This window comes from Orbicella franksi, unplaced genomic scaffold (assembly GCF_964199315.1).
Source record: "Orbicella franksi unplaced genomic scaffold, jaOrbFran1.1 SCAFFOLD_588, whole genome shotgun sequence".
NCBI classification, from domain to species: domain Eukaryota; kingdom Metazoa; phylum Cnidaria; class Anthozoa; order Scleractinia; family Merulinidae; genus Orbicella; species Orbicella franksi.
Window position 1 is genome coordinate 1 of NW_027670956.1, and position 12,661 is coordinate 12,661.

A 12,661-nucleotide genomic window follows, 5' to 3' on the forward strand; every position below is an offset into this window, starting at 1 on the left:
CAAAATGATATAATCTCAGAAGCTATATCGCAGACAAAGTTTCTTAGTTTCACAAACGATCTCTGTTTTCCGATTCAACAAAACATCACTTGTTCAGACGTATTCAAAATTAGTCAGCTGATAACCGTTCATTATTAGAGCACAAGTTATCTATGGGTGAAATGAAACAGAACAATCTCACTAAACTCAGAAATAGGAATAATGATAATAAAAAAATCTCTATTTATTAATCTGGAATAGTTTTGCTGCAACAATACAGCGTTTCTACCTAGGGCACAAAAAATTAATTAAAATTGAAAGTTTGATTTCATTGATCCTATGAAGATGGCTGACACCACTTCCTAGGATTTCTCTACGTCTAGTTTACAAATTACCGTAAAATGTCTTTTAAGTCCTTAAAAGTGTATTTCTTGTGAGCAGCTTTCAAAGGAGATGAGTGTGAGACATGACGGAGTGGAATACTTAAATACAGAACGTTAACCATCGAAAACACATGTAATTAAGCCATAGTAACAAAATTAATGAGTTGGAAGGATCAGCAGCCAACACAAGATATACAATATGAAGTTAGGGACGGACCATTATATTTTTCAGGGGTGGGCGGAGGGAGGGGTTGGACAATTTTCTTGGGCCTAAAATGTTTCTCTCACCTTAAGGTTGTGCATGATTTTTCTGGTGGGCCATATTTCAAAAATAATAACGACAGTAGAAGAATTTTTTTGACCAGTTTTTACTCTCCAGGAATTTTATTTGGTAACTGCCCAACCTCGTCCCCCATCCCAGCCCACGAAAAAAGAATGGTCCACCCCTTACCAGTTTGGGGAGTGTGCACGCTTAAATGAACAGGGTCTCTTTTTAAATTAAAGGGAGGTAAAAAAAAAAGAAAAAAAAGATAGGTACTTAAAAGATCATCACGACATAATTTTACAATATATGTTATAAAAAAAGCCAGTAAAAGTAACATAATCTGCCATAACAATAAACAGTAAAATTTCCATACCAATAAACAATAACTGTCCAAGTCACTCGTCTTAACTAATCTCGTGCCTGAAATGGTTTGGAATTTTTGCTTCTTTTTATTAAGAAAAAGATTGTTTTTTACACATCCGTGTGAAAGCACACTCGAGTTTTATGGTAAATGTAATATTCTGTTACTACGAAATTAACAGTAATAATTATTATTATTATTATTATTATTATTATTATTATTAATACATTTCTACAGCGCAAATTAACATATATGTATATGATGAAATGCGCTTTACAATAACATATACAAGTCCTAAAAATAAAATCAAAATCCACTGAATAAAAATATTGAACCTTTTTCCTAATAAAGAAAGGATACATTGCAAAATGTTAAAAATTACATCTGCTACTTAACTAAAATGAAACCTTATCTAATTATAAGAACAACACGCAATAAGAACACGAAATTCGTGCTTTTGTCATTAAACGTTATAAACGCGTACTACGAGGCAGGTAATATGCAGGGACTAAAAGAATTTTCACGATTCTCAACCCTTACAAGATAGGACAGGTATTCCAGTCAGTTTTTCAAGAAAGTTCGTGTATAAATCCGTGGCGATATTGTACACCCAGGCGGCATTCATGAAACTCTTTCTTGTGTCATCAAAAATATTGAATATTACCGTTACAAACGAGAAAGCAATTAAAAAAACTCTTCATTGCCAATTTTTCCATATCCATGCAAACTTCACCGACAACTGTTTTCCGCCATATATAAAAATATCCCACAAATTACCTAAACTAGATCGTCACTGAAAGTGTACTTACAAAATATTTCGGATAATCAAACCAGCCTTCACAGTAACAAGAAGTCGGATGAAAGATTTCGTAAATTCTTCCCTGCTTCTTTGAACTGATTTTATACATCCTTTCAAGAGCACCATTTGATTAAAATGCGCACTGCTACCACAATTTCAATACCAAACAAATACCAAGACATATAAAATACTTATATATTTAAAACCAAGACTGTTCTTCAAATATATTTGTAATAAAGTCAATGGACGATGTTACTTGTAAATTAACACGTCCTAAAACTTGACAGCTATTTCGACTCTGAGCCATCAATAAATTACGCCCCAAGACTTGACACCTATTTCGACTCTGAGCCATCAATAAATTACGCCCCAAGACTTGACACCTATTTCGATTTTGAACCATCAAAGATTTATACGTCCAACATTGAGCTACATTGAATGCTTAGGGAACGAAACGGTCAATCTCCTTTCATCATGCTCAATGCTAGGTTTAAAGTGACTTAAAGTGTCTTTTTGTTTTTTGTGTGTTTTTTCCTCTTTTTTTATAGGCGTGAGAGTATTTAAGGATTGCCTTTGATGTTTAAAGATAAAAACTAGCGATAAAAAAGAACGACGTTTCGACCTCTCCGAGGTCATTTCTAAGTAAAAAAAGCGATTTAAATTAGTTTAAATTTTAAACCATGGTATGCCTTATCGTACCGGTACAGCAATTTGCAGAACACGGTTTACAATTTTCATAAATTGCATGGCTTCGCAAAAGTACAGGTTTTCAAAACTATATTACGCCCCGCCCACACCATGCCGGAGAAATTTTAAAACGGAGGTTTTACTCTGAAAACGCATCAAATGTTCTCCGTCCACACTACGCCGAACGAATTTGAAAACGGAGAATTCACTCAGAAAAAGCATCGAATGTTTTCCGTCCACACTACGCCGGAGAAATTTGAAAACGGAGCAATCACGGGTCATTTTGGATTTCTGTTTAAGGAAAACCCGGGCAGGGAAATCACATGATTATCGTAACGTAATCGTTTTCGAAAAGCTTCGTTTTGTGACATGGTCTAGTGTAAAGTCGCCCATTATTTTTCCATTCTAACTACACATAAACCTAATTATGAATTCTCTTCCTCGGTTAGAATGAACCGGTTCATTTCTATCCTATTAAGAAACAGCTGGATTGAGAAAAACTAAGGACTGCCAATTTGGCAGAAAGTAGCCTCTTTTAAATCTAACTATTTCCAAATTGGACACTGAGCATGTAGTCCTATTCTGTACAGTGGACCAAGTGATGTCCAATTTGGGAATTAGTTGGATAGTTTCTTGCATGGGAGTTGAGCAAATTAACATAACTACAAAAGATATCCTTTCACAGCAGGCGGTCAGCTATCACAGGATATCCAAGTTCGTTTAGCAAGTCGTATAGGTTACCCACGGTTATGTGGCGCTGCCTAGCAATGAAAGACAGTGCAGCATCAAACGGGTTTAAAGTACGCTTGTCAAGGAAACGGATCTCCGATGGGGTTAAGCCCAGCCCCTCGGCAACCACCTCCCACTCTGGACCACCTAGGACAAACACAAAATCAAACCTCATTTTTATACACTAGCGTGGTAAAATAATGAAAAGAACAACGTGAACTAACAAAAATACAAAAGAAAGGTTTAGAATCTGTTGATTGGTCTTTAAAGTGGGCAGCTGACACTGAATAAAGATTTTAATATAAACAATTTCATTTTCACCCTTGATCACTGATCAAGGTAACTTACTGTCGAGGGAAAGAAAGCAATGAAAATTGAGATATTTGAGTGCACGAGATTCAAAACAATATACCTTTCCCGTTTTCCCAAGAACGCTGAGTCCAGGTCAGAGTGGACAGAAATACAAGAACTGAATCTACGAAAACGTCCACCCCAACCTCGTTCTGGCGTTATTGTTCTTACACACTGTAGTAGAATGCGGGAAAGGTCCATTTACATTTTAGAAATTGCGGTCACGCCCCTGTTCAGCACAACCAGCATAACTTACCACTCAAGTCAATTGTAAGTTCTCTTCCCTTGGAAACTGGGATGTTTCGAATATCAAGCTGTTCAGACAACACGGGACCTGAGGAAAAGCAAAGGGTGTGGTCAAAGAGGAACAAAATTAACGGTCACTATTTTCCCGACGGGAAATAACAAAACGTGACTCACACCAGGCACGGCTGGCAGAACCCTAAGTGATGTAATGAAGGAATTTGTGAAGGTGGTACAGCCATCGCCATAACAAAAGCAAAACTAGCGATGGAACCTCTTGGTAACATTTTCAGATTAAACTGCGATTACTTGTTCAAAAGAAAAATCAATAAATGGGAACTACTCCTTTCAGGCCACTCTCTATGTGAGATGCATAAGTACATTTTAGTGAACAGTTAATTGCTAGAAAGAAACTCCATACGCATTTTGATTTCACAAACGTCAGATCTAAGTAGAATTATGATGCCAAATCAAGTTTCATGACGACAGCAATATATGTTAACAGTACATGCTATGATTGTTCGTACACGTGGAGTACTTACTCCCATAAATTCACAACAAAAACATTTATAGAAAGGCAATCGATTACAAGATGCTTGCCCAATGACAGACTCACCAGTACATCCAGCTGGTACAATCTCTCTCAAATGTCGGAACACGTCAAGCCTGTCAGATTCTTTAGCTTTCCTTGCTACGCAACGAATCAATGTCTTGGTGTCAGAATCTGGCTGTTCCAGAGTGGCGTCTTCTACTTTTATAGTGTCTCTCAGCTGAAGTACAATCTCTTTGGCATCGCATGACTGTGACAGAAGAGCTCCTAGAACCTGATCAGGAAGGGCAATTTCTTTACATCCTATGAATGGCGGCAAATTCACAAAATTAGCTTGTTGTAGAACGAGGACAGTGCCAGTCTCATGTAATAGAATTGAACATTTTTTTGAACCCATCACTGTTAATTAAAAAAAAAACCGCATTCAACTTACTCCTCCTTTCCCCCACCTGATAATGTTAGTTGTCAGGTTGTAAACACGTGCCCCAAATCTTCTGTAGTGCAACAACTTCAACACTGGAGGAAAGATCTTTGTAGGGCTATTTGGTTGGTTACTATTTCCACATAATAAATTTCAACATACCAAACCCTTTTGGCCAGGGTTCTAGAAACAAAAACACAATCATATAAGGTTACCTTCCACGGATGCTATGCTTCTTCCATCACTTTCGCCAAGTGTTCGCTGTGGAATATAAATATGAAAAAATTACCGCAGGGAGTACATTCCTTATAACGTGCTATAGACACAAGATTCGTTTAAGAAACAAATATGCAATAAAGTGCAATCAGCTATGTAGATCCACCTTTAAAATTTGACATTATCTTTTACCCTTTGGTAGCTACTCACAGATATACCCACTTAATGTGTTATACAATACGCTATGGGTGTTCTGCATATATATACCTCTCACTAAATTAAACGAATTCGAAGTCCGTTGTTACGGACCGAGCGCTCCGTGCTCGTGCTATAAAAAAAGGGAAGAAAACAAGGACCTGTAACCTACAGCGCAAGCCCAGAGATCGAGGCTAGTCAGATATTTAATGTATCTTTAGTGTGTGTCTGACAGGTTTGAGAAACAATTTCAATTTCTTTTTAATGACTGATGCACGTCGAAGTAAAATAAGTCAATATGCAATCGTTTTTAAGTGGTGGACGACTTACTGACGGCTTAAAATGGGAGCCATTCTTCACAATGATATAAGACTTAAGCTCAAAGTTGGATTGTGAACTGAAATGGACAATTCTGTTAATTTTAACGTAATGTTATGCTAGTTAAAGTAATTTCATGGAAGTACTGTAATTAAGATTATATGTGGTTTAAGTCCATTAAGCGATGTATGTTAATAAAATAATAGTGCTCAGTATGGAGTCAAACTATTTTCCCCTCCTTTACCCTCTATTACATTCTTTGTCATATTTGACACTTTCACAAACGTGCATTACTTTTCGGTTAATTACCTGATTTCCTATAGGCGCCAGCCATGGTGCAAACTGCTCGACCTGAACACTAATGTCCTCTGCAACAGCAGACTTGGTGCAAAATTTCGTCTCGACATTGTGCAACTCAAACTCGGACCAGAAGTGCAGACATTCCTCTTGCTTGCAACCTTGTGCAGAATGTTCGCGACAGTAGTAAAACTCACCTCCCTGACAACAGATTGGACAGAGGAAACATTCTTCATATTTCATGCTCTTCAGCCAACAAAACTCATTTCGCATAGACTCAAGCAACAATCCCAGCTGCCTACGTACTGCATGGGCACAGCTCACGACAAAGGTGTCATTGCTGACATTTGCAGACAAAGATAGCTTTGACTTTAAACTTTCTGCCAACTCAAGAGTGGGACTACCTTTGTGGACAACAACTTCAATGGAAGATGAATGGCACAGCAGGATTACAGAGCAGTTTTTTGTGGTGTAAAATCTTGCAAAACTGTGGTACAACTGTGGGTCCACTGTGCTCATATATTTATCTTTGCCCCACTGAATGAATTGCAACACCAGTCGCGGGAACAAACCAAGTGGAACTTGACCAGATTCAAATTTTAGAAAAAGAGGTGGAACTTGGGCAGATGCAACCAGCTTCATGATACCCTCTGGAGGATGTGTCATCAACATGGATGGCACCAGGTACTGCTTATCACATGAAGCATCTGACGAAGGCCAAAGACAAAGCAAGCTGAATTTCTCCATAATTTCAATCAGACTCTCAATAGTTTCTTTGTTGTCAAAGAGAGCATCCCAAGCATGCTTTAGAAGTTTCTCCTCTAGTATTCCTCTTTCCTCGAGTTTACGCCACAGTTGTTCAAATTTCTTTTCTTTACGGTCATAAGGCTTGATGGTTATCACGTTCTTGAACACGTCAATCAACCACTGAGGGTCCAAAACTACCAACTTGTCCAGCTTTGGAGTGTCGCTGAAGTGAATCAGAATTCTCTGGTCATGAAGAAAGTCCAGTAATGTACTAAATTGTTTTTCATCTGTAATATTACATTCTGCAGATGCAATCTGTTTTGCACTGTCAAGAGGGATCCATTTGTCACCATCTTCTCTCCTAGCTTTGAGAGCCTTCTCGTATCTTAACCACTTGATTGGAATGTGCTCTTTCAAATGTGGCAGTTCCTTAGCAACATCAAGAACTTCTTTACGCAAGCGTATGACTTCTGAACACTGAACCTCATGGCCTGACTTTGTGTTGTCCACAACAAAAACACTGTCATACAGGTGGCTTTTGTGGGGCTTGCTCCGTAGAGAGCCAAATACGTCCCTGGCCAGTTCATAAGGATCACCATCGCCATAAGGTTTGTCAGCATGAGTGCACACCAAGAAAACCGGGGGAAGCTTCTCTGGTAGCACTTCAGATTCCCGGTTTACTTCACGACTCTCATCTTGAATGGCTAGGGAAGCAACAGAGGACATCCACAAATCTAGATAATCCAAACTGGTTTTCACATTAAATGTGTCTACCAGTTTTCGAAACATTCCGTGCTTCACAACCGGTTCGGTTTTTTCATGTGGATTTTGGCTCAGATTATTTACCAGAAGGTAGATGGCCCTTGGAGTAAGAAAAACTGGGTGAGTTGTATAGTAAACCGACTGCCCGGCAAAATCCCACAATACTGAATAAATGTCTTCTTCTTCTTCTTCTTTCACTTTGTTATCTTCCTTAAGAAACATTTCAACTAAAGCTGCCATATCTTCTGACATGTCAGGTGTGAAATCAGCGTTCTGTGGGTCTCTGGATCTTTGAATAGCTTCTGAATCTCTTGGCATCTCACCAGTTCGTGTATCTTCAGGGATATCGTGATAGGTTGCTGAATCGTGGCTGCTGGTGCCTGGAACAGCTGCAGCTGAAGCTCCTAAAGTGAAATCGCTAATACCTTCTTTAACCACAGAGTCATGGCCACTTGGCACATTGGAAGCTGAAGATGCTGACTGGAGATCACTGCTCACAGTGGCAGAGTCTGGTTTGACGAGGCGTGTGCTTCCAGACTTCAGAGACTCAGGAAGTTTTTTCTCAGGAGTACCTTTATTCTGCCTCAAATTTTCAACCGTTAGTCGGGCTGCATGGTGCTCATAGGATATAGTCGCCCCAGAATTTGTTATTTGGTCTCTCTCCCCTAGCTTCCAAATCTCGGTTGATAATTTAAAATGAGAAGGGTCAACGTTTATCCCTACAGTGCTGCCTTCATCTGGGTTGAAAGGTTTTCCCTTGAGTGACTTCTGTAAGCTGGTCTTTCCTGAGCGCTCTTGACCGATCAACATGACTGGCACCCTCTTGACATGAGTTTTTCCTTCAGTGAGGGCATTTTTGTAAGCTTCCAAAGCCAAAGGCCCACGTGCAAGAATCTCTGGAGGTACTAAGATGAAAAAGTAAACGACGCTAAGTTAACAAGCCCACCAAGAAGAAAAAGATTAAAATATAGCTAGCTCTTAGCCCCGCTATCAAATTCAGTAGATGTGAGCAAATTCGCCAGAAATTTAATTATAACTTTCTAGTTAGTTGAACCTGGGCAAGTCGCACAATAAAAGCCTAATTGTCCGGTTAGAGCTTTAAGGGAGGAAGCAAACGCGAAAAGCAACGTGGATTAAGTAGAACGACAGATATGCTTTGCTTTAGTAAGAAAAAGTTCGCCGGGGTTTGATGGCACATTTCAGTCGGCAACATCATAAATCAAGTGTATCACGTCAAAGATGAAATGTTCAGCATGTCGTAAGTGTGATGCAGAGAAAAAAAACCTGGGTCTTGGATGAGGACTCGAACCAACGACCTCCCAGATACCGGTCGGGTTCTCTTACCACTGAACTACAGCAAGACTCACGGTGAGCTAGGCTGTTTATTAGGTTCACATGATTGATGATTTTAGCTGTGCATCGTCAAGTTTAATATACAGATTTAGCCAGGCATGAAAGCGGAGCTCTTCTTTCCAATAAGTTAACCTGGTACGAGCATGCAAAGCTGGGAAGCGATCAACTTAAAAAAGCACGTGACCTCGATGAGCTCTAAGTCTAAGCCCGCGATATGGTCACATTATACTGGTCAGCAGATACCTTGATTTGACAGGTGCCAATTGACCATAACGTGGATGTCCAATATCAATGATGTACGCTGTGAACCAAGGCTGCATATTAGCTAAGGTATCGCAGTCATGTTGCCCGACGTAGTGGTCGTTGTAAGGCGCACGCGCCCACGATCCATGCCGCTAGCAATGTTGACCACGAAAAAACGTTGCGTGAATTTTTTCTATGCACGCATGTGGTTCCGTTCCTATAGTTACGGTGCTCCGATTGGCGGCCCTTGGGGCCACCGGAGCTCCGCTAATGTACACTTGGAAAGTTTGGAGAGCAAACCAACAAGCTAACGTTGCTACTGGGTTTGCCTACAGCAACTCTTACGCTAATTTAGTTGCCTACAGACTTCTCGGCGCACGCATCATAATTCAATGATTGTATCGTCGAACATATAATTGAGAAATTTCAATAAAATTTAAAACATCAAAAATAGGCTTATAGATCGATAGTCTTGTAATCCCAAGTTTGGTAATCAAACATTAAACAATTGTTCATGCTTAGCGTGTGTAAATCGAACTATGCATACACGCGGGAAGTGTGGAGAGCACAAAAGAAGTGCAAGAGTCGCTCGAGGTGCAGCGGACTGCTCTCCAAACTTCCCAAGTGCATCCAAAACTCGATATACGCACACCTAAAAACATGAACCAACTCTTTTATAACAAAGCGACAACAACTTAGGCGCTAACGTTAACAAAAGGAACTCGCAGCTAAAATCGACACAAGTTTTGCAACTAAAATGAAAGTCTGCACACCTCATATTATTTACGCACGGCCGTGCGTATATCAAAGAATTGGTCAATGCTTAGCGTGCGTATATCGAGTCGCCGATGCACGCGGAAAGTTTGGAGAGCGCGAAAGAGGCGTAAGAGTTGCTCGAGGCGATAGCCGAGAGCAACTCTAGCCCCTTGAGTGCTCTCCAAACTTCCCAAGTGCATCCATAACTCGATATACCGACCCAGCTAAAAGCATGAAACAATTCTTTTATAACATTATGACAACATCTTGGGTGCTAAAATATGTTTTATTAGTGATTTACTACAAAGCTCTCACAATGCACGGGAAACTAAGGTCATTAGGATCCTAACACGCCACAATCAGTTTAGCAACAGTTGGACAAAAACGCTTAACCTGGTTTCTTCGAATTAATTATAATGAAAATGTAGGCAGACAAAGTCAAAAATACTCAATGAAAATGTAGATAAACAAAGTCAAAATACTCAAGTTTAGGTACACATCTTAGCTAGGCAAAAGTCAACGGCTCGAAGTAGAGTTTCGATTGTTCAGAATAATCCTCACTTTGCCGAAACTTAACAAAAGGAGCTTGCACTAAACTCAACGGCAATTTATCAGCTAGCTTGAAACTGTACACGTCATGTTACATACGCACGGCCGTGTGTATATAGAGATTTCGTTCATGATGACTCGATAGGAATTAGGTAGGACTAGCGCGCGCGCTATGTTATTTAAGAAATAGAAAACATGTACCGTATTTCTATCGAGTATTGTTGTAGTATAAATCTACTAGTCGTTCAAAACTTTATCTAAATCCTCTTCACAGACACTTCGAAAATGCCAGGAAACGGCCGTCATTTTGTCAACAAGGGCACACTGCTAAGCTACTCACTATCTATCACAGAATAGATAGTGAGTAGCGTAGCGACGGCCGCTTCTTGGCGTTTCGAAGTGTCTGTGAAGAGGATTTAAATAAAGTTTTGAACAACTAGTAGATTTTTACTAAAACAATTAGATTTCTCGCTGTCAATTTCTATGCGTGATAACGTATCTCGAGCTTATAATCTAATTGTTTTTTAATTGTTTTTTACATGATTTTTAACCAATCAGCCCGCGTATTTTCTTAGGACTGTTTTCTAAAAAGAGATTTCGTTCATGATGGCTCAATAGGAATTAGATAGGACCAGCGCGCGCTACGCTATAATACATTTTGGTAGAATATCATTGCTTTGACAGATTCCATTCATGCAAATACTCAAATTCCGGATAAAGAAAACACCATGAGGTTTAAAGTTTATTTTTAACTTGCAGCTGATAAGGCAAGTCACCCGGTAGCTACCGTATCTTACTCAGTAAAGGCGACGCTAACTGGTGGAGATTTGCTATAGTAGAAATAGCAATAGTTGATCTGGTGTTTTATAGTATGGTTATTGTTACTTCTTTAAGCTACATCTACCAACACGACCTTACAAGCAGCAGCACATTAATTTTTATCATGAAAAACAATTAATTAAATCAGTTATTACATCCGTCCGGTTAGTCAGTCAGACAATCAGTCCGTCCGTCCGTCAGTCAATTAACCGTGTATTTACCTTTATTTTCTGCAATGAGATTGAGAACTCGCTCAAATTCCTGGAGGAGAACAAAATGCATGCGTTTACCTCTTTTGTAATCTAGTTCAGGAAAGTTTTAGGGAGTTTGTCGCCAACTGGAAACTATAGAATCTTGAATTGTGCACATCGGCGACCTAATACGGGGTTCGTACAAAAGAACACCAGACAGACACCTTGGAAATAACGAACATTTACAGTAGTTAGAAGAATGAGGGTTAGAGCGCATTAGGTCAAAAAACGGCCTTCCCACCTCTCCGCAAACCAAAAAAATACCCTCGCCGGGCCTCAACTCGAAAAATGCATTTTCAGGCCTCTTAGAGCCTTTTTCGTCCTAAGCCCTCTCGTGAGCAAATTTCATGTCTCCCACCCCTCCAGAAATCAAAAAAATCCTTTTGCTGGAAAACACTTCGCGGAGTCATCTCGTGATCAAAAACTACTCCTGCCACCCTTCCAAAAATAAAAAAAATCCTTCTGCCAGATACAGCATAAATTAGGCTGTCCCAGGCCTCCGCAAATCAAAAATGGGTCACCAAGTGGCAAAACAGTGCTTTTGATCGAGGCTTAAAGAGAAATCGACAATTATACAATAGGAATGCTGAGTATGAAAAGTGAAATTGAAATTTTTAAGTTTCATCCTTTGTATAATAAATATGCCGCGTCGAATCTTGGCAAGGTTATCAATATCAGAAAAATGAAAACAGTTGGAAGATTGAATCCTAGTGGTTATAATTATTGTTCTGCTAGCGGGGCTGAGATTCAAACTGAAAACAATTCATATTCATATGGGAATGTTTCAACGGTTCAATTCCGAGTGATAAAGTCATTGATCATATCAATGATATGAAAACTGATAATAGACTTTCGAATCTCCAATTATTAACACAAAGTGAGAATAATAAGAAAGCAACAAAAAAATCGATATTATTCTTTTGTCAAATATAATCATTTGAATAACAAAAAAGTCAAATCAATAAACTGCTCCGATGGGACGATTATGATTTTCAAAAGTCTATCCAGTGTTGAAAAACAATTGAAAATTAATAGTGGTTTAGTGAAATTGATATGCGATAAAGAATATGGCCGTAAACATGCCTATTCAAAATTAGACGGTACAAAGTATTCATTTGAATATACAAAAAGAATAGCCAAAAACAATAATATATTTGGCTAAATAAATAGCAAAAGCAGATGCGGTAAAAACAACACAACTGATAGACAATCTATCTGTAAATATAGGGTAGATAATTTTTACCACAACCGAGTAATGTTAATATATATTACTCGATTAACGTTTATATTTTCACCACATCCTTCGTTGGTACCCAACTGTTGAAATCATCACTGTATCCCTTCCACTTTACTAAAGCTTGCTTCTTCTTATGATTCCTCCTGATGA

At 39.0% G+C, this 12,661-nt stretch overlaps 1 protein-coding gene across 1 annotated transcript; it reads right to left on the reverse strand.

The window, feature by feature from the left end:
- Positions 1 to 1,262: 1,262 nt before the first annotated feature.
- LOC145476469 (uncharacterized) lies at positions 1,263 to 12,005 on the reverse strand. Its single transcript, XM_081455381.1, has 6 exons — positions 11,245 to 12,005; positions 5,807 to 8,208; positions 4,984 to 5,029; positions 4,414 to 4,650; positions 3,811 to 3,888; positions 1,263 to 3,350 (listed from the first exon to the last, which is right to left on the reverse strand). The coding sequence occupies exons 1-6, from the start codon at positions 11,303 to 11,305 to the stop codon at positions 3,154 to 3,156; spliced, it is 3,021 nt and encodes a 1,006-aa protein (XP_081311507.1). The 5' UTR covers positions 11,306 to 12,005; the 3' UTR covers positions 1,263 to 3,153.
- Positions 12,006 to 12,661: the final 656 nt, after the last annotated feature.